This window comes from Oryx dammah, unplaced genomic scaffold, assembly GCF_014754425.2.
Source record: "Oryx dammah isolate SB20612 unplaced genomic scaffold, SCBI_Odam_1.1 HiC_scaffold_3, whole genome shotgun sequence".
In the NCBI taxonomy this organism is placed as follows: domain Eukaryota; kingdom Metazoa; phylum Chordata; class Mammalia; order Artiodactyla; family Bovidae; genus Oryx; species Oryx dammah.
The window spans coordinates 58,422,642-58,450,277 of NW_024070187.1; the positions used below are offsets into that span (position 1 = coordinate 58,422,642).

At 36.4% G+C, this 27,636-nt stretch overlaps 1 protein-coding gene across 1 annotated transcript in view; it reads right to left on the bottom strand.

Annotated features, from left to right (window-relative positions):
• The window catches only part of PDS5A (PDS5 cohesin associated factor A), a 129,194-nt gene that overhangs the window by 17,907 nt on the left and 83,651 nt on the right, over window positions 1-27,636 (bottom strand). Inside the window, exons 18-28 of the mRNA XM_040238049.1 lie at window positions 26,072-26,177; window positions 24,229-24,389; window positions 18,472-18,595; window positions 17,536-17,694; window positions 15,524-15,592; window positions 12,869-13,005; window positions 9,293-9,416; window positions 8,762-8,966; window positions 8,107-8,221; window positions 3,619-3,751; window positions 2,940-3,059 (exon numbers count right to left, since the gene is read on the bottom strand). Of these exons, the coding sequence (XP_040093983.1) occupies window positions 2,940-3,059; window positions 3,619-3,751; window positions 8,107-8,221; window positions 8,762-8,966; window positions 9,293-9,416; window positions 12,869-13,005; window positions 15,524-15,592; window positions 17,536-17,694; window positions 18,472-18,595; window positions 24,229-24,389; window positions 26,072-26,177 (1,453 nt within the window). The remainder of the gene's footprint in view (window positions 1-2,939; window positions 3,060-3,618; window positions 3,752-8,106; window positions 8,222-8,761; window positions 8,967-9,292; window positions 9,417-12,868; window positions 13,006-15,523; window positions 15,593-17,535; window positions 17,695-18,471; window positions 18,596-24,228; window positions 24,390-26,071; window positions 26,178-27,636) is intronic.

Genomic DNA, 27,636 nt, shown 5'->3' on the forward strand with positions numbered 1-27,636 from the left:
TTTAAAATTAAATCAATTGACACACAAGACTTAGTCAAATTTAGAGATAAATTATGCAAATTACTTTGCTTTTGTCTGTGCCACATGGCTTGTAGGATCTTGGTTCCCTGACCAGTTACTGAATCCAGGATATCGGCAGTGAAAGTACGGAATCCTAACCACTGGATCACCAAGGAATTCCCTTAAATCACATTTAAAATAAAACACACTTCTACTATTACAGTTTCCAGTTTACTCAATGAACTGTGTTCACCTACGCTTTATTATAAAATTTAGTTCTTTTTTTGGCTGTGTCACACATGTGGGATCTTTCCCATCAGGGGTTGAACACAGGCCCCCTGCAATGGACGTGTAGACTCTAACCACTGCACTACCAGGGAATTTACTTCTGTGCTCCCAAAGCACCCAAAATGGTACTATGCATCAGGCACTTAATACTCACTAAAAGAACCCCACACAGGATCTCAAGAAAACTGTTTTTGTTTGGTTGCTAAGTTGTGTCCGACTCTTTTGCAAATCCATGGACAGTAGCTCTCCCACGTTCCTCTGTATATAGGACTTCCCAGGCAAAAATACTGAAGTGGATTGCCATTTCCTTCTCCAGGGGGTCTTCCTAGTCCAAGGATCAAACTCCCTTCTCCTGCATTGGCAGTGGATTCTTTACCACTGAGCCAGCAGGGAACCCTCAAGAATATTATCCTTACTGAAACAAAAAAAATCTTTTACTTTAATTAAAAATATTTTGTTTCTTAGAACCATACACAGACTGTGCAAATCATAAAGGTAAATACACCATCACAATCTAATAAAGTCAATCATCATGTTCTTGGGCAGCAGCAATATTAACTAGTTAATAAATGAATTTAAACCAAACGTGGACACTGATGATACTTTCTTAAAAGTTATATCTATTCAAAACTTAAAGAGTTCAATCTGATCATGTGGTACCTCTCTCTATTAATTACCCTGGGAATAGCACGAATAAACCACAACAAGTTACAGAAGCAAAATGATCTATTATCATCCGGATGTTCATCATTTCTAAGTAATCACCTTAAAAATTATTTTTTCTTTTACTAAGCTGACCTTCACACTAGTGTCATAGAAAAGAACAAAATGGCTTAAATGTGCCTATGAAGAAATCACACTTCCGATATGCACTCTAGGCAAGCCTGTATTCTTCTTTTCTTCCTCACAAAGGCTTTTATGCAGCCAAAATAAATGTTACATCAAGATATACTATAATATCACTAAGCTCATGATCTTAATACCCTAATTTTCTTGTGTTTGAACTTACACCATATTAAAAGCAGTATATTAGAAAAGGAAATGAAGAAAGATGCTCATTGAAAATGGAAACTCTAAAGTATTATGAAGGCTAAAAACATTCTTCATATCAAAACAAAAATCAATTAGAATAAGATACAGTAACAAACAGCGACTTGAATTCTTGATGACAGGACTATTACTGTATGTAAATTCTATACAGGTACTATTCTAGTCATAATAGCCTGGGTCAGCGATAAAGTAAATTTAAATTCAAGAGCTCATGTAGGAGTATTTATAAAGACCAGTAAATTCAATTAGAAGGCAAGTAACTTTGCAATCTTTATTATTCCTATTAAAACCAGGCATAAATTCTGAGTACTAGATTAAAGAAAATTGGATACAAATTTTTGTTGAAAATTTTAAATGCCATATTTTTTCCATTAAAAATATTAATTTTTTTTAAAAAACCAAACAACAGGAAAGTTAAAACTTCAAAATATCACCTTAAAGTGGATAATAAATAAAATGCAATCTGTTAAAAAAAAAAAAAAGTCTTAAAATCCAAATTAGCTGGAAAAATTTAAAGAACTATTAGTTCACTGAAAAATTTACTTACATGGAAAACTTCATTTGTTGCTAGCAGAATAAATGTACTATGTATTAATAATAATATAATTATTATTGTTCAGTCGCTAAGTCAGGTCCTACTCTTTTGCAGCCCCATGGACTGCCTGCTAGGCTCCTCTGTGCATGAGATTTCCCAGGCAAGAATATTGAACTGGGTTGCTATTTCCTTCTCCAGGAGGTCTTCCCAACACAGGGATAGAACCCACGTCTCCTGCATTGGCAGGTGGATTCGTTACCAATGAGCCACCTGGGAAGCCCCATTATTAACGATACCACTAATTAACGCTTTCTTTTGACTAACTTTTATAGACCTAGGCATACTAGTAATAGATAACAGGTATTACCATCATTTGCATTTTAGAGATGAAGAAATTGAAGCTTAGAAGAGTTAACCTGAGTGTGTGTTCAGTGGTTTAGCTGTGTGTGACTCTCTGTGACCCCACAGACTGTAGCCAGGCTCCTCTGTCCATGGGATTTTCCCAGCAAGAATCCTGGAGTGGGTTGCCATTTCCTCCTGCAGGGGATCTTCCTGACCCAGGCATCAAACCCGTACTTCCTGCATCGCAGGCAGATCCTTTACCACTGAGCCACTGGCGAAGCCTGTTAACTTCGAATTCAGGTCTGTCAATTGCGAAGACCAATTCCATTCATACTGACACTTTATTTCATATATAGATGTATATAATTTACACTCTACCAAACATTTTTATTTCTTGTCTGAAAAAATACTAACAGTGTTTTAATAGGATGAGATGAAAACAATTTAAGAAATTTGAAAATTCCTCTTACATATTAGAAATATCCAGAAGGAATAGCTCACATAGGAACACCACCACCAAGCTTGATTTGTATTCTCTACTCTGTAAGGTGAGAATGATATTTTTCAGGCTTTGGAAGACAGTCTCCCCTTTCTTGATAAACTCACAGAGGTATATATATATATTTTACTTTGTAGTCAAGACAGTCTAGTATTTGCCACCAGGATGACAGTAACAAATTTAAATGAGTTCAGTTTGTTAGAAAAATGAAGAGAATAAAGTTACCTTTTCAGGTTGTGTAAAAAATTTCACTGGCAGGACTGGATCCTTTGGTGACTCTGCATTGCACAAAGCACTTTTACTATTTATCACGCACAGGGCCACATCACACACTGTATAAAGTTTCTAGGGAGGAAACAAATCACGTAACTTTCGGGAGTGCAAAATAAGCACAGGTACCAATTCTACCCAACATGTAACATGGAATCGACCCAGTAATATGGGACTACTGTTTACTCCTTGAACACTCTGCATGCTGTCTCTGGCACTTCTGATGTAGACTCCTAGTAACAAGGACAAAAAAGTCCCCTTCCTTTTACTTGAACATGAATGCCAAGTATGCATTAAAAACAACAAACCAAACCAAAGGAAACATACAAGAAGACTATCTACTGGTCTGTAACACTTACTTACTAGTTCTTAAGACAGCATAGTTATAAATTTCACTAGTTCTTATGCCCATGCTCTGTACGTATTTTAATATCTTTTTCAGAGTAATAAACATTCTTCAAAAAATAGACTTCAATGTAATGAAAGAAAAAGTACATATATTTATAAACTATAAGTATGTATTTTTATAAGCATTCTCTAATCTATTATACAATAGGAAAAACAAGTGGGACAAGGGTCACATTGCTTTTTCCCTGTAATTTCTTAATAGTCACTGGCCTAATATATATCTTACTTCATTTGTCTTGGATTCATCTGGAGACTGGGTATCTTTTGTTAGCTTGATATTCTCTGCCATCTTTTTCATAAAGGCATGGCTATTATTTTCATTTTTTGTCATTAAAACTTCAAGCATGAACCAGAGGCACCTAAATGAAACATATTCACTTAGTAAAGAGACTAATTGCAGGTTCTTTTGCTGAGTGGATTAAATAATTTACTGGGAAGTTCTGTTGTTCGAGTATACAAAGAGTAAAACGCTAATGATTAATAAAATATTCAATTAAAATAGGATATAACATCACAAATAACAAACATGAACATATAGCTTAATATGAGAAAGCCTGACAGTTTCATGAGGCATACACATGAAGAGTCATTCTATAGGTATTTAATAAACATTTAGATGATATACTGTGTATTAATATCCAGCAATCATGAGCAAACCAGCAGACAGCACAGTCTTGCCATTTTGACCATTTGTAAGCTATTTATCCTATGATCTAGGGCTCATATGTAATTCTACCGTGACATAACTCTGAATTTCATGTGTTATGAGACTGGTGTGCATATAACCGGTAATTCAGCGAAACAGTCACATTTCAAGTCATTTTTCTGTTTTCCGCTTGTTATTTTATACTTATTTAATACATAAAGTGTCTGGTGACACCTGAATTTCTAAGTAAAAGTGAATCCCAAATTGGGATGAAGATTAGAATCATCTGAGGAACTTACACTGCCAAATCTAGAATAAAAATCTATTTTTAAGTTCCCATGATGATTTTTTAGGCAACCACCATGGACTTACTGTTTTACTCCATCAAGAGGAGAAGAAAATCACTTGAAGATAATCTGTGTGTACTTCTTTGCCTATAGTATATATATAAGTTTTAAGAGACTACTGTAAAGGAAAATTTAGCACTAGGTTAATGGAGTTTGCTTTTAGTAGACCTGTCTTGCAATAAATATTAAACTCAGTCCTTCAGGCAGAAATGAAAGAACACTAAACAGTCACTTGAAACCATAAGAAATAAAAAAACCACTGGTGAAGATAACATAGCTAAAATATAAGGCCAGCATTACTGAGATTCTGATTTGTAACTCCTTTTTAAACATATGATTTAAAAAGCATATGCAGGGAATTCCCTGGTGGATCAATGGTAAAGAATCTGCCTGCCAATGAAGGAGACGAGGGTTTGATTCCTGATCCAGGGAGATCCTATATACTGCAAAGCAACTAAGTCCTTGTATCCCAACTGTTAAGCTTGTGTGCCAGAGCCCAGGAACCACAAATACTGAGCCCATGTGCTACGACTACTGAAGCCCATGGCCTCAGAGCCTGTGCTCCGCAAAGAGAAGGCACCACCGTAAGAAACCTGAGCACTGCAACTAGAGAGTAGACTCCACTCTCTACAAGAGAAAAGCCTGCCAGCAACAAAGACCCAGCACAGCCAAAAATAAGGAAATAAACCACATGCATGAAAATAATCACATATATGTGAAAGGAAACTATATAAAAATATAATTTGTATCAATTACAATATAAAGGGAATGAAATAGAGATGTATAAGAGCAGAGAAGGACATGGCAACCCACTTCAGTACTCTTGCCTGGAAAATCCAATGGATGAAGGAGCCTGGTATGCTATAGTCCATGGGGTTGCAAAGACTTGGACACAATGGAGCAATTTCACATTTCACAAGAGCAGAGTATCTCTACACTAGTGAAACTAAGTTGCTATTATTGAAAATAGGTTGTTACAACTTTAAGATGTTAAGAGTAATTATTAAGAAAATAACTAAAAAATATATTCAAAAGAATAAAAAAAGTTTCCTACAAAAAACAACTACAGCTGACCCTTGAATAACACAGGAGTTAAGGGTGCTGACCCTTCACACAGTAACTTGCATTTAACTTAGTCTTGGCCCACTGTATAATCGGTTCCTCTGTATATGAAGTCTGTCTGTATCTCTGGGTCCACCAGCTGTGGATCTTGAAGCACTATAGTATTTATTATTGAAAAAAATCTGCATGTAAGTGAACCTGCACAGTTCAAACCTATTCATACTGTAAAGTTCAACTGTAAATACAAAAATGAGAGGCAGTAATGGAGCAATTAAATAACAAAAAATATGTAAGACACAGAAAAAACTAATAGTTATGTGGCAGAAGTAACTTCTTCCTTATCAGTAATTACTTTAAATGAAAATAGATTAAATCTCCCAATTAAAAAGCAGACAAGCAGAGTAGATTAAGGGAGAAAAAAGATCCATATATATCTTGTCTACAAGAGACTCATTTCAGATACAAAAACACAAAGTAATTGAAAGTTAAAGGATGGGGAGAAAATACATTTCATACAAACAGTAACCAAAAGAGAGCTGGTAGCTATTTTATAATTAGACAAACTGGATTGCAAAAGACCCAGAAGGACTGTATTGAAGAGGATATGACTTATAAACACAAACCTTACAACAGAGCCCCAAAACCTATGAAGCAAAAATTGACAGAAGTAAAGGGAGAAACACATATTCCACAATAAGAGATTGCAATACCCTATTTTAAATAATGGATTGAAAAAACAGAGAGGAGACCAAAGAGAAAATAGAGAACTTGAACAACACTATAAATCAATCAGATGTATCAGACATAGATGGAATACTCCAACTAACAATAGCAGAACACACAGTTTCCTCAGGTGAACTTGGAATATTCTCTAGGACAGACCACAAGTCTTAACAGGCCTCGACAGCAAGCCACAAGTCTTAAAACATATCTTTTCTGACCAGAACAGCATGAAACTAAAAGTCAGTAACAGAAGGAAAACAGGGAAAATCGGAAAACTCACACATATATGGAAATTAAACCATACTCTCTCTCTTTTTTTTGGGGGGGGGGGCATGTAGCTTGCAAAATCTTAGTTCCCTGACCAGGGACTGAACCTGGGCCCTTTGCTATTAAGGCGTGGATCTGACCACTAAACGGTCAGGGAATTCCCAAACCACACTCTTAAAACAATCAATGGCTCAAAGAAGAAATCACAAGAAGAATTAGAAAATATCTTAAGACAAATAAAAACACAACATACCATACTTATAGGATTCAGCACTGGTAGTGCTGAAAGGGGAATTTATATCTAATAATACCATATATTAAAAAAAAGTCTTAATGAATAACTAACTGTATGCTTTAAGAAACTGTACACCTTAACTAGAAAAAGAAGTTAACACTTCAAACTACACAGTAACTTGAAATGTTTAAAAATATTCAAAAGCACTGCACACTAGGCAGAATCAAAAAGTATGTGCCAGTGATTTCAGTTCTAACTCGAATGACTTCAGTGCTCTTCCCACACCATTACTGCCTCTCTTAGGTCTAACCTTTTTCCACATGATGGCCTTGCAACTGAAACAGGGCTCAAAGTTTCCTTAACACAGACCTAGTGTTCTAGGCAAACATATATTTTTTCGCTTTATCAAAGTGCTTTCTGGAAAATCCCAAAATAAAAGTTATTAAAAAAAAAAAAAGAATTTGCAAATAAAATATATTTATAAAATAAACAGAAATCAGAATTAGAAGACATTTTAGGAATTACCTATTTCATATCCTGTATTTTATGGATAAGGCAACTGAAACAGAGAAGCTCAGAGAAGTAAAGCTTTTACTGACATAGCTGGGACTAGAACCTATGTCTCCTTAAAGAGCTACAGGAGGCACAAATAAATGTTGATTACCACATGACTTAGCGACTGAGCAACAACCACCACCACCTCAAATAAGATTAGAACTAAAAGGTGTCATGTCCCATATAAAAAAACCATAGTAATTTAAATACAAGCTGAAGGAACCAATTTAAAGGTACAAAGCAAAAGCATAGCAATGGCAAAGTAAATACTGCTTTAAAGTTTCTTGGAGGTCATTTGTAGGTAATTCTAGGCCATCATGTACTTGTTTACTCACCATGCATCAATATACAAAGTTCTATTTTACATAAAAACACTGAAGTATTTTGCATTTGTTTACTTGCCTGTCTTTCCACCAGAGACAAATCTCTCTGTGACTGGTGTAACATATCTAATTTTGTATTACCATAGTCCTGCCACAGAGTATCTTTTATGTGTGTGTATACTTTTGAGGCATCTTTTGAGGCTGAAAGTGTAGCTTTACAGAGAGAAATTTTCCCTACATGGCTTTCACATGGGTTTCTAAATGACCAAACTGACATAACTGAAGCCCAATTTAATACAAACAGTAAAAATAACACAAAAACCAAGTCAATCTATTTCAAAGACTCAGCTAAAGCTAACTGCAAACAGCAGCAACCAACCAACCAACCAAATATAACTTATTAGACAGAAACAATTTTGTAAGACGAAACTTAAAATTTACAATAAAAGAAAACCATAAAAAATTTTATTCTAATGGGGACAGTAACAAAAAAATTAAGCCTTTTTTAAAAAGTAAAAATATTTTAAAAAATTCTTTAAAAATCAACATGACTTACTCTTTAATATCACGAAGCTGATCAACATCTTGTGATCTTGTAAAATCTGGATCATGAGCTAGCAGGTGAATCATATATGGAACTACATACTCAGGCAACAGTGATAATAATTTCTCTAGAGTGAAAACATTATTATTAACAATAGTAATAATAGCTTTTATAAAAATCTCTCCCTAATTTAATGTTCTAACCACTTCAGTTAACATTTTTCCCTCAGTTATTTCTAAATTAGAGGCAACATATCATCTGGATGATACTGAAATACTTTTTTCAATTTTGAAAGCTACTAAAGACAAAGGATAATTTAAGATTGAGTCCCTGGCAAAGTTAGGGACTTTACTCTCCAACATCAGAGCAAAGTGTTCAAATCAAGCCACGCTGCTCATCCTGTAAGATAAAATACAGTTCTTCCTTATATGCATTATAAACAGGACTCAGAAACTAAAATCTTAGATTTTACAAACATCTTAACTGCAACAGCAACATTCTATAAAAGTCCCAGTGCTATACACTGTTGGCTTGGCCATTTTATGGAAAAATGTGAATGAACTTACTGGCCAACCCAATATAACAGAAATGTAAGAAATAAAACCCTCCACAAATGGATACATTGACAAGATATATTTGCACACTGAGCACTTTGAAAGTTACTTACCAGTAGCCATGGGGTTCTGTTTAATGTACTCCCTGCGTATACTGATATTTTTCAGTAAACACTGTCGTGCGTGTGCTCTTCTCTCCTTCACAGGATCTTTGGCACACAAGGCAAAGATGGCCATATACTCCAATGGGAGCAATAACTTCACAAGTGCCTTGTGTAGCTTCTGAGCAAATATCTGCCTTACTTGATAGCACTCATCCTACAGCAGCACAAAACCAAAACTACTTAAAAATATTAGTACTTTTAAAATCATTAACAAAAACCCCTAGTTTTTTAAAAACTGGCAAACATTTACAAAAGAAACACTTTAAGCATTTTTAATGTCTTCATTTTAAAAAAAGATATAATTATACTAAGGAAGTAAAAATTGTGGGGAGATAACTGGTTAGAATAGTAATAATAGCAATCCCTTCTGTGCATATATCCACAGAGTAAATGGATACTTAATTTGTATTAAGTATATAATCGTATTAATAAATTTAATGTTGAAGGCCAAGTAAATGACAAAATAAGATGGTTACTTACATTAATAACAAGTGCACAGAGCTGAAATTGTTCTGGGGTTATAATTTCATGGTAACAAGGTTCCTGAGCAAGCTTCATTATGGCACTACCAGCAGCTAATCGCAAGCGAGACATATCAGATTTACTATAAACAAACAAGAAAGAAAGAAACATTTCCTATAACCATTATCATTCATAAAGTGCTCTGATCCCTTTTTGACTGTTAAGGTCTTTAGCATAATTTACACTTAAATTGACATAATGTACAAGTATGGGAAAGATCCTTTGAGTCCTTGAACTGAACACAGGGAAGAGGCTCAAATCATTGTGACTATCTGATATTACATTTATCTGCCTTCATTAAAAAATTTTTGTTTACTTATTTTATTTGGGTATAGCTGATTTATTATATTAAATTCAGATGTACAACATAGCGATTCAAAATTTTTATAGATTATACTCCACTTACAGTTATAAAATCTTGGCTATATTTTCCATGTTGTACAATATATCCTTGCAGCTTATTTTATATGTAGTAGTTTGTATCTTTTAATCCCCTACCTTGCTTCTCCCCACTCCCATCTCCCCAGTGGTAACCACTAGTTTGTTTTCTGTATCTGTGAATCTCTGTTATATTCACTAGTTTTAATTTTTAGATTCCACATGTAAGTGATAACATACAATATTATCTTTGACTTATTTCACTAAGCATAATACTCTCTAGGCCCATTCATGTTGTATCAAATAGCAAAATTTCATTCTTTTTAATGGCTGCCTTCATTTTTAGTTACATTTTAGCTTAGATCCTCTACTATAACTAAGGAACTCTGCTTTCATTTACAATAGCACCAACTGCAACACTAGCGAGAACCATTTACCCTAGGAACTGTATTTCTCAATGTAAGAGGCATTCACATATATCAAAGAAAACTTGATACTAAAAACTGAGAAATTAAAATTCACTTATCGTTTAAAGTCTATTTACCACAATTTTAAATGCAATACGTATTTTACATAGGGGCTTCTCTGGTGGCTAAGATGGTGAAGAATCTGCCTGCAATGCAGGAGACCTGAGTTTGATCTATGGGTTGGGATGATCTCATGGAGGAGGGCATGGTAACCCACTGCAGTATTCTTGCCTGGAGAATCCCCATGAACAGAGGAGCCTGGTGGGCTACAGTTCATGGTGTTGCAAGGAGTCGGACACAACTGAGCAACTAAGCACACACACACATTTTACAGACATAATAGAAATCAATCTCAAGCCTAGATACGTCTGATGAAACGGAAGGGCTATGAATTAGGAAGTGATTTGTACCCTAAAGGAGGTGGCATCAGACAAATATCTAAAAGGAAAGAATATGGAGGTGAGAGCCAGTGTCTCTCAGGTACTAGTCTCTGAGGCAGACTTTCCTTTCCAACAGGAAGTTTTCTAAGGGAATCTAGAAGCCCAGGAATCCCCACTCCCCACCCAGTCAACTTAAACTACCTAAATAGTAAAATGTGACACTGATGTAGTGAAAGAACAATCTTCTTACTTCAACTGCTAAATGGAACATAACATAGCTTTGATATTTTAAAGACTCCAAAATATGTGGAAAGCTGCCTTAAATCCACAAAGGACTATTATTTATCATACAAGAGGAGAAAACATGGCACTCTTGGACCACATGACCATCAAAGTGAGCACTGGTAACAATGAAGGACTCTCAAATGGTTTCTGAGGCAAATGATTCAGGAATTTAAAAAATTACTAATGCTACTATCTAGGTACATTACTCTGGAAGATGGGGAAACTGAGGCTTGGAAAATTGACTCATGCAAGTTTATACAACTAGTAAATGGAACAGGAAATTGAGTAAGTTTCTGATTCCAGAGTCCAAGCTAAACTATGGGATACATGCTGCTGCTAAGTCGGTTCCGTCGCATCCAGCTCTTAGCGACCCCATGGACTGCAGCCCACCAGGCTCCTCCGTCTCTGGGATTTTCCAGGCAAGAACACTGGAGTGGGTTGCCATTTCCTTCTCCAAAGCATGAAAGTGAAAAGTGAAAGTTTAGTTGCTCAGTTGTGTCCGACTCTTAGCGACCCCATGGACTGCAGCCCACCAGGCTCCTCCGTCCATGGGGTTTTCCAGGCAAGAGTACTGGAGTGGGCTGCCATTGCCTTCTCTGATGGGATAATGTTTAATTAAGATCTGCCTAATATTTCATAATATGCATGTTCCACAACTGACCATTCTCCTATGTTTTGCAATTAAAAAAAAAAAAAAACACTGGAAAGAACATGTTAGTATGTATATTTTTATATGATTCTTTAAATTTCATGAACATAAAAATAAAGCCAAAGAATAATATTAATATTTTTAAGGACGCAGAAACAAAATGCCAAACTGTGCTGCCAAGACTATGCCCATTTATATTCACAGTAGTATTGAGGGAAACCGTTTTCCCTGATCCCATAGAGTAATGATTGCTTAAAAATTTCTTTTTGATGATTTGATAGATAAGAGGTTCCACTTAAGTTAAAATTGTATTTATTGTACTTAGTGATGTTAAACATTTTTTTTAAAGATAAACTGGCAATATATAATCTTCATCTTTACTGGGGATCCTGCCTATTTATCACTGATTTGTAAGAGCTCATCATTAAGCCTTTGCGACACACTGTACATGGTTTCCCCAAATTTAAAACTTGCTGTCCCTCCTCTTCAATCTGTTCATGCAAAGCTACTCTTGGCTTATGATAAAAGTGATTTTTGATTGTTTTCTCCAGTTTATCAAAGCATTCAGTATCTCTACTGAATGTAATTGTGCATTTCCTATCTCCTCCAATAGAATGAATATTCCTTAGAGGAAGAAATTATTGTATGTTTAAAAGGTTTGGCAGTACCTGGCATAATAGTGTTCAATAAATACTGAAAGCATAAATGAATAGTTAAGTCTATCCTCTAACACAAATTTTAAAGAATGCATCACAAGTAGAATTTTTCAGTTATTTCACATGAAAACCAATAAATGAAAAATTTCACTTTTATTTTCATCTTAAAAGGTACAGAAAGAAGAAATGGTGATTTCACAGATTTGAAGACTGAACATGTGTAGAAATGGAAACAAAATTTTTCTTGGCATTTGCAAACCCTTGTATAGTCTTCTGCAAACCACCAAGAGGCTGCAACTCTTTCTTTGAATCTACACTGAAATTTTTGTTCCTTTCATGGCACCAAAACACTATACTTGTTCAACCACTATACTTACAGGGTAAGTTGCTTAAAGGCAGGAACTGAATTTTATCTGTTTTTACAGCAATGCTTTTTATAGTGTTTGGCAAATATTCAACAAATATTTGTTTAATTGATCCAAATGTTGACGCTAACTGTAACACTGCTATAATGATTATAACTACAAATTTACTGGAAAAAGGTTAGTCTTTAGAAATGAAAATACATCATTATTGAGATATAAACCTGAAGTAAGTACATAACTGAAACACAAAACATATAGTGCAATTACAACAGCTAATATTAAGTAAATAATTTTTATGTAAGCTCTACCAACATCTTGAAGCTAAAAAAAAATTGAAAGGAAGAAAAATCTCACCTGATCCTCTTCTGCTCTGTCAGGTCACCCTCACTAACCAACATTGCTGATAATAACCGAAGAGTTGAATTGGCAGATTTAGACTGGTTGTTTTTCATACCCAACAGCCATCTTACCAGAAGTTTAATTGCCTGTACCTATAAAATATTAACATGCTAAAAGAAGAAAGCAACTTAAAATTCCAATTAAAGGGAAGATTTATGTTAATTACATTAGTGAGATTACTTAACTGCCAGCAGACATGTTTTATTAAACAAGTCTGTAGGATAATAATGAGAACTAATACTTATTCTGTTTATGCCAGGTGCTTCCCCCAGATTTGTACATGTATTATTTTATTTAATCTACCAAACAACTCTGTGAGGGAGGGATTCTTATTTCTAATAAGGCAACCTAGAGTCGGCGACAACTGAAGCGACTTAGCAGCAGCAGCAAGGTAACCTAAGACACATTACTATGATGGCGTACCCAGGCTCTGGCTTCTGAATTCAGACTTTTCGCATCTGGACACTTGCTTTTCAAATCATTTAAAAATACTGATATATTTTTTAAAAATAACTAAACCACACAGATTGTAGTGGTTAAAAATAACTAGACAGACTTTAATATTTCTTATAGTACTGAAGAACTATTTTGATCAAAAAACCCAGGAGATTTTGTAATTATTTGTAGTCATAATTGCTTGGAGCCTTATACTCAAGACTATTATGAAATGTATGCAAGAACTAGCTAAAGAATGTAGATATCATTTACTACATTTATCGACAACCTGGAAAAAGGAACTGATGGAATAAATGATGCCTATGGAGCTATTCAAGGTGAGATAGATCATCAGATAAGATGATAAAGAAGTCTTGTTTTAAATCCCAAGACTACCACTTTATTTTTATTTCTTTTTTTCATATTATGGTTTTTATTTTTTAAATTTACTTTTTAATTGGAGTATAATTCCTTTACAATGTTATTTTCTGCTGTAAAACAACATGAATCAGCTGTAAATATAATATCCTCATCCTCTTAACCCTTCCTCCCATCGAGCCCCCACACCCCCCACAATCCCACCCTTTTAGGTTGTCTCCTTTTTCTATCAGTTATTGCTTTCTTTCCTGGGTCCTGGTACACAACAGACCTTGTATGTACCCTCCAAGAGTAGATATTCTGTTTCCCCCAGCCTGTGGAACTTTTGCAATCAAATACCACTGGCCTTCCAAGCCAGATTCTCTGGAGCGTTCTCCTACTGTTGCCAGACCACCAGGCTGGGAAGCCTGACGTGGGGCTCAGGGCTTTCACTCCTGTGGGAGAACTTCTGTGGTATAATTATTTTTCAGTTTGTGGATCATCCACCTTGTGGATATGAGATTTGATTTTATCGAATGTAGTCCCTCCTACCGTCTTGTGGTTTCTTCTTTATCTTTGTGTATAGGGTATTTTTTTTGGTATAACCTACATTTTTTTTTTAAAATCTTTATGGATGGTTGTTTGGCAGTTAGTTGTGATTCTGGTGTTTTTGTAAGAAGGAGCCATCTTGATGACAAGTCCTTTTTCTAATTCACATTATAATTTCTTCTTTGACTCATGATTTAATTATTAGATATTATGTATGAAAAATCATTTGTAGGAATCTGAAGATCATGATAAATGCATTTTCTTCCAGAGAATTGGTGTTTGCTTCTGTAAGAACCCTGAGGCCCTACCAGTCTCAACCAATTTACCCAAGTTCAAGCCTTGATCTAAGGTTATATTTCTTCAAGAACTTTGCATTTCTAGATCACCTTGACCTTGAGGGTGTATACCTTTGTTGGCCTTTATTTGGGTTCTGTCTTTTAGGAACTTTAAGACTGTCAAAAGGAAAGTTTTCATTTTCTGGAGTAAGACAATGATCTCAGGGAAAAAATGGATACTGTACACCCTACACCTCAAGTGTCTCATTGCTATTTTATTTTTTGACCCATTAATTCCTAAGTTATTCATGCCTCAATAGTTTAAACTTAATATTTTAATCTACCATTTTAGCTGTGTTCAGTGAAGGGTTGAACACAAATATATACACGCATATACACATATATATAATTATGTAAATGTGTGTGTGTATATATATACATGCTGCTGCAGCTGCTAAGTCACTTCAGTCATGTCCGACTCTGTGCAACCCCATAGACGGCAGCCCACGAGGCTCCTCTGTCCCTGGGATTCTCCAGGCAAGAACACTGGAGTGGGTTGCCATTTCCTTTTCCAAGGACTACCACTTTAAAAATTAGCTTTACTGAGGGATAATTTACATCTATCAAACGTTACCAATATGATGACAGTCATCTGTTTTTGCCAAATTAATATTCATATGCCTGTAGATAAAAAGTGGTAATGAGGCTAGACCTGAGGTGCTTCTGACATCAATATTCTATAATCTCTATGTAAAACAGCCTCACTGAAATCATTTCAGCAAGGCAGGAAGATCTACAAAACATGCTGACATGTATCTATATGTAACTAACTTTAAGGACAACTGCAATTTGAGAAACACACAACTTTTGGTTTAAAAATAAAGCACCTTATTTCAAATGCTTTTTAAGTGTTAGGTTTTTTTTTTTTTTTTAAGGATATCTATAAATGTTCATTATTTCAGCATAACAGTCATCAAGTTCTACTCAATTTTACCTTTGCTAGTACTTCAGGGGAAACCTCTTCATCTGGAGACCATAATTTTCCATTCTTCTCACCTGTTGACTACAGAAAATTGAATAAATTTAACTTTTAGAAAAAAATTAAAAATTTTTCTCATTAAGGTTTTCATGCTGAACAACACTGTGCTCTAGGAACCCCACAAGAAAGCCACCAAATAGGGTCTCGAAAAGAAGAACAAGGTTGGAAGGCTAAAACCTCCTGACTTTGAAACTTAACTTATAAATCTATAGTGATCAAGATAGCATGGGTGGTACTGACCTAAGTATGGACAGACCAATAGAATGAAGCAGAAACCCTCACATACATGCTCAGCTGATTTCAAACAAGTGTTAACACCAATTATTGGGAAAACAACAGCCTCCTCAGTTCCTCAATGGTGCTGGCAAAACTAGATATAGCCACAAGCAAAGGAATGAAGCTGGACTGTTATATCATATATAAAAATTAACTTTAACACTGGATCAAAGATCTTAAGAGTTACAACTAAAAAACTCTCACAAGAAGGTACAGGGGAAAATCTTTCTATTCTTGGATTCAGTATATAAATATTCAGAATATATAAAGAATTTTTACAACTCAACAACAACAAACAATTCAATTCAAAGTGGGCAAAAGATTCAATATTCAAAGATATATAAACAGCCAATAAGCACATGAAAAAAAAAAAATCACTAGCCATTAGGGACACAAACCAAGACCACAAGATACTACTTTGCAACTAGCAGGATGACTATGATTAAAAAACCAAGTAAAGAAAAAGTGTTGGCCAAGATGTGTAGAAAATGGAAGCTTTGTGTATGGCTGCTGGGAATGTAAAATGGTATAGACACTGTGGAAAAATGTTCAGCAGCCCCTCAACAAGTTTAGCATTGAATGGTCATATGATCCAGCAATTCCACTCCTAGGCATATATCCCGAAAATCAGGGACTCAAATGTTCATATTAGCATTATTCACAACAGTTAAAAGGTAGAAAACACCCAAGTATATATCAATAGATGAATAAACAAAATATAGGTTAAACATACAATGGAATATTATTGTGGCACAAAATGAAGTCTTGAAACCATTATATTGAGAGAAATAAGCCAAATGCAAAAGGATAAATGTTGTATGATAAGAAGTTATCTAGAATAAGCAAATTCTTTTTTTTTTTTTTTTTAGAATAAGCAAATTCATAAAGGAGGCAAGTAGAATAGATGTTACCAGAGGTTGGCAGGGAGGAGGTAATGGGGAGTTACTGGTTAATGGATGTAGCTTCTCTCCGAAATGATAAAGTTCTGAAAACAGGTAGTGGCAATGATTACACAACAATGTGGATGTATATTTTAGGTGGTGGCTTGGACCACAAATTTACTTGGCTTTCCTGTGTTACCCCTTGTGTATATGGGTATATACATATGTTTTCAAACTTATTTGTTTTTAATAAAACAAAAAACCAATAAGAACATCGGTCTATATAATGTAAGTGAACTGTACACGTAAATGGGGTAAAATGGCAAAGTTTGTATTATGTATATTTTACTACATACCAAAAACAGAACCATCTTAAAATAGAATTTATGAACAATCAAGCCACCATCTAAGAACTGTCAAATTTCACACTTGTTGCCAGCCTTGTCTATCAGTAGTATAAAGAACGATACGAAATTGCGAAATTGTGGAGTAGGAAATGAGACTGGCCATGCTCGTGCAGCCTTCACTACTGTATTCAAATGGAGGGAGGATAAAGAAGAAGGAGTGAACTGGTATTTTTTTTTTGAGTTTGAATACTGAGGGTTCTATTTTTTACTTCATGATTCATCTATCTCATGTTCTCAATTTTTCCTTAAAAATTCTCGTAATAGCTACATAGCAGGATGTCACTTTAAGTAATAAATAACAAATAAAAATCATACACAGAGAAAAGCAGACATGTTGTTTCTGTGACAAATAAAGATGTAAACAGTCTTAATCTTATGATTCTAAATTTAATGAGAAACTTACCCTGTCATTCATTAGTAGATCTTTAACAATAAAATTTGCTACTACAGATTTCATTGGGGAAGCGAACTGATCTGGTGCTAACATAGAAATGTGGCCCAATGAAACTAACGGAGTTATAAGTTGTTCTGGTACGTCAGCATTCAGACTCCTGCTGAGTGGCTATAAAAATAAAACAGTCAAAATTACTAGTTTGTTTTATAGATATTTAGACATTGTACAGAATCGTGTATGTTCCTCAGTCCTCCTGATTTTATTGTGCCCCCAAAAAATCTGTTCTAAAGAGATGATTAAAAGTAACTTCAGTCATATTACACACTTGATTCTTTATTTCACCTACTGAAATTTAATAAGATTGAAACAATGTAAAAAGAAAGGGAAAAGTAAAACCCACATAAAGTAAAAACAAGAAAATTCTTCCACAGTCAAACCAGTCTTATCTTTAAGTCAGTTATGTTGGTGGGTTTCTTGTCGTGTGGGAACATTTAAAATGACCATGGATCATAATATTTACGTCCACTGGCTTCTGTTCATGTTGTACTCAGTTTATGACAATAGGAATGCCTTTCTAGTAGTAGAATCAGGCAAAGGACCATACATAAGGAAAGGCAAACAAAACTAATTCTCAAGTAGGGTTGTCAGGTCCGTAACAGCTTCTCAAGCTAAATGGACCACTGAGCCAGTAAAGCAAAAATTAAGTAAAAGAATATAACACAAAATACATAAACCATCCTTCAGTGTGTAGTATCTGAACATATAGTCCAATCTAAAGGCTGGGAATTTCGAAAGTGCTGAATAAAACAGAGTCCCTGCTCCCATGGAACTTATATTTTAGAGTGGGACTAAAGAGCTTAAAAAAAAGTGACTTTTTAGCTTCATCAAAGCACAGAGAATAAAAATAAAAATCAACAAAAACACATCATATGTAATTATATATACCTCAAAAATCTGTGCAAGCTGGACTTCTTTATTTGTGAATATGGCATGTATACAGTGAACAGCCTGTTTTGCTTGGTGTGGAGTTCCTCTCTTTGCTTTCTGATGTAAAATGGGAATTAAGGTCCTGGAAAAAAAAAAATCATGGTTATTTTTAAAAAGCCCATAAACCACAAGTAGTTCTTTTGGTTGTCTCCTACTTCATCAGTAACTATTTGGAGGTACGTGCAAAGAAAGCTTCTCTTCTAAACTTCCTGATCTATAAAAAGATTTAAACCCCCTTTCCCTGTCCTCAAGTACAATATAAGAAATGCCTTATACATATGCCTATACGTATGCCTCTAGAATAAAAGGGCTACTCCAGAAAACAATTTTCTTTTTAATGCTACCTCATAAGTATGGAGAAGTAAACAAGCCACGTTTAATTTATAATCTAAAATTGCCCCATGCCAAATTTTCACATTTGTCTTCTAAGAAAATACTCCTAAATTTTCCACTTCCCTCTCACAATCCTCTTCAGTTGTTTTAGAGCAGCCATGGGGAAAAAAGTAGCAAAAGGCCAAGTTTCATTAAAAACAGGTAAGAACATACCAGTGAGAGAAAGTATACAAATAAAGTATGGCATGTTTCTACCAAAATACAAAAAATTGACATATACGTCAAATGGATAAGACAAAACATTCATATAAAATATACATCAAAATGTTAAGTGACTCTCTTCAAATCAAGTGCAATAGTGAAAAAGGGTCATACTATAACAGCGGTCCTCAGCCTTTCTGGCACAGGGGACCAGTCTGTGGAAGACAATTTGTACCATGGATAGGGAGGGGAATGGTTTGCCTTGGAGACGAACAGATCATTCTGTCGTTTTTGAGACTGCATCCAAGTACTGCATTTCAGACTCTTTTGTTGACCATGACGGCTACTCCATTTCTTCTGAGGGATTCCTGCCCGCAGGAGTAGATATAATGGTCATCTGAGTTAAATTCACCCATTCCAGTCCATTTTAGTTCTCTGATTCCTAGATTGTCGACGTTCACCCTTGCCATCTCGTTTGACCACTTCCAATTTGCCTTGATTCATGGACCTGACATTCCAGGTTCCTATGCAATATTGCTCTTTACAGCATCGGATCTTGCTTCTATCACCAGTCACATCCAGAACTGGGTATTGTTTTTGCTTTGGCTCCAACCCTTCATTCTTTCTGGAGTTATTTTGCCACTGATCTCCAGGAGCATATTGGGCACCTAATGACCTGGGGAGTTCCTCTTTTGGTATCCTATCATTTTGCCTTTTCATACTGTTCATGGGGTTCTCAAGGCAAGAATACTGAAGTGGCTTGCCATTCCCTTCTCCAGTGGACCACGCTCTGTCAGACCTCTCCACCATGACCCGCCCGTCTTGGGTTGCCCCGCAGGCATGGCTTGGTTTCACTGAGTTAGACAAGGCTGTGGTCCTAGTGTGATTAGATTGACTAGTTTTCTGTGAGTATGGTTTCAGTGTGTCTGCCCTCTGATGCCCTCTTGCAACACCTACCATCTTACTTGGGTTTCTCTCACCTTGGGTGTGGGGTATCTCTTCACGGCTGCTCCAGCAAAGCACATCCACTGCTCCTTACCTTGGATGAGGGGAATGCAAAAAAGCAAAACGGCTCTCTGGGGAGGCCTTACAAATAGCTGTGAAAAGAAGAGAAGCGAAAAGCAAAGAAGAAAAGGAAAGATATAAGCATCTGAATGCAGAGTTCCAAAGAATAGCAAGAAGAGATAAGAAAGCCTTCTTCAGCGATGAATGCAAAGAAATAGAGGAAAACAACAGAATGGGAAAGACTAGAGATCTCTTCAAGAAAATTGGAGATACCAAGGGAACATTTCATGCAAAGATGGGCTTGATAAAGGACAGAAATGGTCTGGACCTAACAGAAGCAGAAGAGGTGGCAAGAATACACAGAAGAACTGTACGAAAAAGATCTTCACAACCCAGATAATCATGATGGTGTGATCACTAATCTAGAGCCAGACATCCTGGAATGTGAAGTCAAGTGGGCCTTAGAAAGCATCACTACAAACAAAGCTAGTGGAGGTGATGGAATTCCAGTTGAACTGTTTCAAATCCTGAAAGATGATACTGTGAAAGTGCTGCACTCAATATGCCAGCAAATTTGGAAAACTCAGCAGTGGCCACAGGACTGGAAAAGGTCAGTTTTCATTCCAATCCCAAAGAAAGGCAATGCCAAAGAATGTTCAAACTACTGCACAATTGCACTCATCTCACATGCTAGTAAGTAATGCTCAAAATTCTCCAAGCCAGGCTTCAGCAATACCTGAACCGTGAACTCCCTGATGTTCAAGCTGGTTTTAGCAAAGGCAGAGGAACCAGAGATCAAATTGGCAACATCCGCTGGATCATGGAAAAAGCAAGAGAGTTCCAGAAAACATCAATTTCTGCTTTACTGACTATGCCAAAGCCTTTGACTGTGTGGATCACAATAAACTGTGGAAAATTCTGAGAGAGATGGGAATACCAGACCACCTAACCTGCCTCTTGAGAAATCTGTATGCAGGTCAGGAAGCAACAGTTAGAACTGGACATGGAACAACAGACTGGTTCCAAATAGGAAAAGGAGTACGTCAAGGCTGTATATTGTCACCCTGCTTATTTAACTTCTATGCAGGGCACATCATGAGAAATGCTGGGCTGGAAGAAACACAAGCTGGAATCAAGATTGCTAGGAGAAATATCAATAACCTCAGATATGCAGATGACACCACCCTTATGGCAGAAAGTGAAGAGGAACTAAAAAGCGTCTTGATGAAAGCAAAGAGGAGAGTGAAAAAGTTGGCTTAATGCTCAACATTCAGAAAACGAAGATCATGGCATCCGGTCCCATCACTTCATGGGAAATAGATGGGGAAAACAGTGGAAACAGTGTCAGACTTTATTTTTCTGGGCTCCAAAATCACTGCAGATGGTGACTGCAGCCATGAAATTAAAGACAGTTACTCCTTGGAAGAAAAGTTATGACCAACCTAGATAGTATATTCAAAAGCAGACACATTACTTTGCCGACTAAGGTCCATCTAGTCAAGGCTATGGTTTTTCCTGTGGTCATGTATGGATGTGAGAGTTGGACTGTGAAGAAGGCTGATCGCCGAAGAATTGATGCTTTTGAACTGTGGTGTTGGAGAAGACTCTTGAGAGTCCCTTGGACTGCAAGGAGATCCAACCAGTCCATTCTGAAGGAGATCAACCCTGGGATTTCTTTGGAAGGAATGATGCTAAAGCTGAAGCTCCAGTACTTTGGCCACCTCATGAGAAGAGCTGACTCATTGGAAAAGACTCTGATTCTGGGAGGGATTGGGGGCAGGAGAAGGGGACGACAGAGGATGAGATGGCTGGATGGCATCACGGACTCGATGGACGTGAGTCTGAGTGAACTCCGGGAGATGGTGATGGACAGGGAGGCCTGGCATGCTGCGATTCATGGGGTCGCAAAGAGTCGGACATGACTGAGCGACTGAACTGAACTGAGGGAGGGGAAGATGGTTTCAGGATGATTCTCAACAGAAGCATGCACATGTGCAGTTCACGGAAGGGTTCACGTTTCTGTGAGAATCTAAAGCTGCCGCTGATCTGACAGGAGGTAGAGCTCAGGTGGTAACACAAGCAGGTCTAAATACAGATGAAGCTTTGCTTGCTCCCCTGCTGCTCACCTCCTGCTGTGTACTGATCTATGGAATCAGTACTGATCTGTGGCCTGGCAGTTGGGGACCCTTGTCTTGTAATAATGGAAGGCTAGATATTAAGAGCAGTACTCTAAACCTTTATGCACCTCAATCAAAAAACTGGAACATACGCTAGTCAGTGTGAAGTCTACCTTGAAATTTATGAATGTGCCATATTTCTCTCCATACAGTTTAGAATAATGAAAAGGTTTTTCATGCACAAATATCAATATATTCCTTGACTGAGCACTGTTGAAGTCTTTCTTTCAAATTCATTTACCAATGTAATGGTTCTTATAAATAAGACCAGTTAGTAACAAAAGAAGATAAGAGTTTTGGGCAAACTGTCGTTAAATATATTAATTCCTCTTAGCCTAAAGAAAGGATGATGCATAGGTCAACTTTAACCTTTCTTCTTGTTTTTCTAGTGTGCTATAATCCAGTTACACCACCAGAGTTGTTACTGAGGTCTGCAGTGTTATACTTCTCTGGTTTCTCAATAATTCCCTCCTTCCTTCCCGATTAGACTTAAGAAAAGCTATAACAAACCTAGATAGCATATTAAAAAGCAGAGAAATCACTGCCGACAAAGGTCTGTATAGTCAAAGCTACGGTTTTTCCAGTAGTCATGTATGGATATGAGAGTTGGACCATAAAGAAGGTTGAATGCTGAAGAACTGATGCTTCTGAATTGTGGTGCTGCAGAAGACTCTTCCGCTGCAGAAGACTCTTCCAAGTCCCTTGGACAGAAGATCAAACCAGTCAATCCTGAAGGAAATCAACTCTGAATATTCACTGGAAGAACTGATGCTGAAGCTGAAGCTCCAATACTCTGACCACCTGATACGCAGAGCCGATTCATTGGAAAAGACCCTGATGCTGGGTAAGATTGAGGGCAGAAGGGGGTGACAGAGGATGAGATGGTTGGATGGCATCACTGACTCAGTGGACATGAGACCAACTCTGAGAGGTAATGAAGGACAGGGAAGCCTGGCGTGCTGCAGGTCACGGCGTCACAAAGCGTCAGACACCACTTAAGAACAAGTCTTAAGAACAGGAGCTTTTATTCCTCATGTCCAAAGTTGCCTCTTCTACTGTTCCTTCTGGGATAGAATTCCTTTAAGTACATCCTTCACCTTAAAAAAAGTATACATTTCCCCACTTTGTAAAACTCACAGCAACTTTAGCCCACTGTGCCAATCATTTTTTCTGTAATGTACAAAGATAAAAATTATCCTTCCTAGAGTATAAACTCCTTGACAGCAGGGACTGACAGTGGTAATCTTTTATGTTAGCCACTACAGTGCTGACAATGAAAAGGCTATACAGTAAATGTTGAATTATTTCTCAAATTAAACTATTAGCTCACAAATCTAATAAAAACTTAAGGAGTCATGAATTCTCTTATTCTATTAATATATCATGAGGAAAAATGGGTTTGATTTGAATTTACCTCAAACTATTGACATAAATACCTTGAACATCTGATTATAATAGCTATCAGCAATGTGCTCTTCCTCCAAAAGACATCACACTCTCAGCACAAATTCTGATCCTAAGGCAACCTCTTAAAGCTGCCAAAGTAAAAATACCAAAATATACTTCATTCTTATGAGGAGAGGGGAAGTACTCTAGAGAGATAAAAGAACCATGACCAACAACTAAGCAACTAATGAACATTTCATTAACCACCTTTGATTATACAATTCTTGAGTGAGATATGAAGGCAGTACCTACTGAATTTGGAGTTGGAGAAATATAAATAAATTAGAAAGATATATTAATCCTAAATTCTGTGGTAACTTTTGATAATTAATATTAATATTTAAAATAAAAATTTTAGGTTGTTCCTCTGCCCATATTCGAATGGTAGAGGAGGTAAGTCAGACAGAGAAAAGAGGAGAACAAAGGATACAGAAAAGCAGCTTCTAAATAAAAATCATCTTTCCTCCTCCATGTCTTCCTAAGGGAAACAATGACCCTAAGTTTCCCACACTTGGAAAACTCTTGCGTTTATCCTAAGAAAGAGCATACTCACGATCGTATTTGGGGTAGATCTGTTTCTATTTTGTGGCCTGTGTTTCTAAAAATCTGTATAGCAGCTTCTGCTACTTTGTCATCTTCCATTCTGAGGCACTGCAACAGGGACTCATATGTCTCTGCAGAGTGGAACGAGGTAGGATGTGTGAAAGACAGAACCTAAAGGAACAGATATAATGTTTTAAGTACAGACAATGGTTATAACCCATTAAAAGAACTGTTTTCTACTAGAAATAAAACTTCAATTATGAGCCGCACATGCTAGCAATACAATCAAGACTGTACCGTGTAGTCTCCCTTGAGGTAAGTTGTGGCAAACAGTTCTTGACCAACAGCCCTGGTCCCGTTTCCTTCCTTACCTCTTAGTCTATTCGGATACTGGGAATGTGGGGAATGTGGCTCCTTTTTCATGGGAGTGATAGATGGGAACAAAATGCTAACACTAGGCTTTATTTCACTGGCAAAAGATAACCTATAAGAAAATATTTTAAGTGAAATCCATCACAAAAAATTTACTCATAAATAGTTATTGGAAAATTTTAATCATGATTACAAACATAAACAATTGTTCCCTTTATTTATTAAGACATAAGTTCTAGGCTATCCTTAAGGAATTTCCAGCAAGTTAATGTGTCTACAAAGTTTACCTTCCATGAAGCAAAAACAATTTAGTCACCATGACACATGGAATAAAATAAAAGAAAAATAAAGAGGTGGGGAATGGAGTATGTAGCCCTCATTAACTTATTATATAAGCATTTTTAAAATTGATTATAAAGTGGAGAGAATATCTCATTTGGTAGGGTTCAGAGTGATAATATTTACTTATGAGGTTTTAAATATTCAGAGAAAAATGAGGATTTAAATTTGAAGAGCTGAATCAAACAACCTATTAAAAATGTTTGCCTTAAAGATGACTTCCCTCTGTTTAAAAAAAATTTCCACAATCTGGAACCAATCTTGTCTTCCATCACTCCTCAAAGCAATACTTCTAACTACTCAGGCCACATTCACAATCCCTAAAACATGCCCCAAATTATTCTCTTTGATGATGCTGTGCTCCCCCTCTAGATTAAATTATGGCTCTTACTAATTGTTCAATTCTCTGACCTCTTTGGCAACTGTTTACAAATTGTTTAAAAAAAAAAAAATCCCAATCAGATAATGATGTCTTATAGTAATTCCTGTGAGCAATCCTACTAACCAATATGCAGGTTATTTGAAAGGTAAGACTAAATCATTTAGCACATACTGTTATAAGCATAGCAGGCATGCACATGATGAATGAAACAGCAAAACTCCAAAAATTTATTTTATAATGTAAAATAATTACATTAGTATAATTCAGAAAACATGTCATTTTAATAAAATGTTGTATTACAAATTTTAATCTTCTGAATAACTTCCAGTGAAATAAAGCCTGACCCTTGCATATCTTTAAGGTAATTCATATTATAACTGCAGAATACATATGCAATCTAGAAAAATGGTACTGACAAGCCTAGTAAAGAACAGACTTGTCGACACAGCTGAGGAAGTTGAGGATGGGAGAAACTGAGAAAGTGGTATTGACAAATATACACTATCAGGTGTGAAACAGTCAGTGGGATGTTGCTAAATAACACAGGGAGCCCACTCAGCCAGGTGCTCTATGATGACCTAAAGGGGAGGGATGAGGAGAGGGGAGGAAGGCTCCCTCCTGAGCCTTTCTATATAATTATGACTGATTTGCACTGTTGTATAGCAGAAACCAACACAAAATAGTAAAGCAATTTTCCACCAATTAAAAAATTGAATAAAGAAAATATGACTGCAGAAAAGACAAACTGTTTCAAAAATACCTTAAGAAGTTCAAGTCCTGAACGAATAGCTGTATCTGGACTTACACCCTCCTCTTCATCATCTGCTGTCCCTTCTATTGATTTATTCATCAGTTTTACCAGTGCACTATTAAAATAAGACAATCTAAATTAGTAATACTACTAGATTAGTAACTGTATCTTAATTGCATTGTAGCAGACATATACAGACTCTATTAAACATCAGGTTAAATATTTTCTGGAAGAAAAAGTTATTTTGTGATTTTTTAAACTTCCCTCTCTACATGACAAATGAGCTTATTTTAGTTTATCCTCCCCATCCATGTATAAGAGTAATTCTAATGAAAAGCAACAAAACTGTCAAATGTACCAGAAATATGTATTTTTAAGTATAAGCAATATGGGGAAACAGTGGAAACAGTGTCAAGACTTTATTTTTGGGGGCTCCAAAATCACTGCAGATGGTGACTGCAGCCATGAAATTAAAGGATGCTTACTCCTTGGAAGAAAAGTTATGAACAACCTAGATAGCATATTCAAAAGCAGAGACATTACTTTGCCAACTAAGGTCTGTCTAGTCGAGGCTATGGTTTTTCCTGTGGTCATGTATGGATGTGAGAGTTGGACTGTGAAGAAAGCTGAGTGCCGAAGAATTGATGCTTTTGAACTGTGGTGTTGGAGAAGACTCTTGAGAGTCCCTTGGACTGCAAGGACATCCAACCAGTCCATTCTGAAGGAGATCAACCCTGGGATTTCTTTGGAAGGAATGATGCTAAAGCTGAAGCTCCAGTACTTTGGCCACCTCATGCGAAGAGTTGACTCATTGTAAAAGACTTTGATGCTGGGAGGGATTGGGGGCAGGTGGAGAAGGGGACGACAGAGGATGAGATGGGTGGGTGGCATCCCGGACTCGATGGACGTGAGTCTGAGTGAACTCCGGGAGTTGGTGATGGACAGGGAGGCCTGGCGTGCTGCGATTCATGGGGTCGCAAAGAGTCAGACACGACTGAGCGACTGAACTGAACTGAATGTAATATTCATATCCATAAATGGAGATCAGTTGTAATTTTAAGAAAAATGTTAGGATGGCAGTTGCTAAATGGACAAATAACTCACTCAAAACAAAAAGCAAATAGTAAACACATAAATGAGCAAAGGCATTAATCACATAATTAATTTACTGAATCACTAATTCCACTCCTAGAGATTTATAGCAAAGAAATTGAAAGCAATTCATGAGAAGCATTGTGGTCTCTCTATATATACACACACAGAATCAACAATTAAAAACTATTTAATGTTCAACATTATTAGTTTTTCAAATACAACTAACCACCACAAACCAGAAATTACCTCGTCAATAAGATACTGTTTTAAGTTAAAACAAACATGATCTTCATTCTTGAGATTTCATTTCCTCATTAGTGATGTCCCAGTACAGGCACATATTCAACAAACTTAGCTTTCACCCTACCTCAAAACAAACCCCCTTCCCCATTAGGTGTTTGTGTGCTCAGTTGTGTCCAATTTCCATTAGGAGTCACTCCTTATTCACCTCCAACTCCTTCAGCCCTAAGCATCCTCTG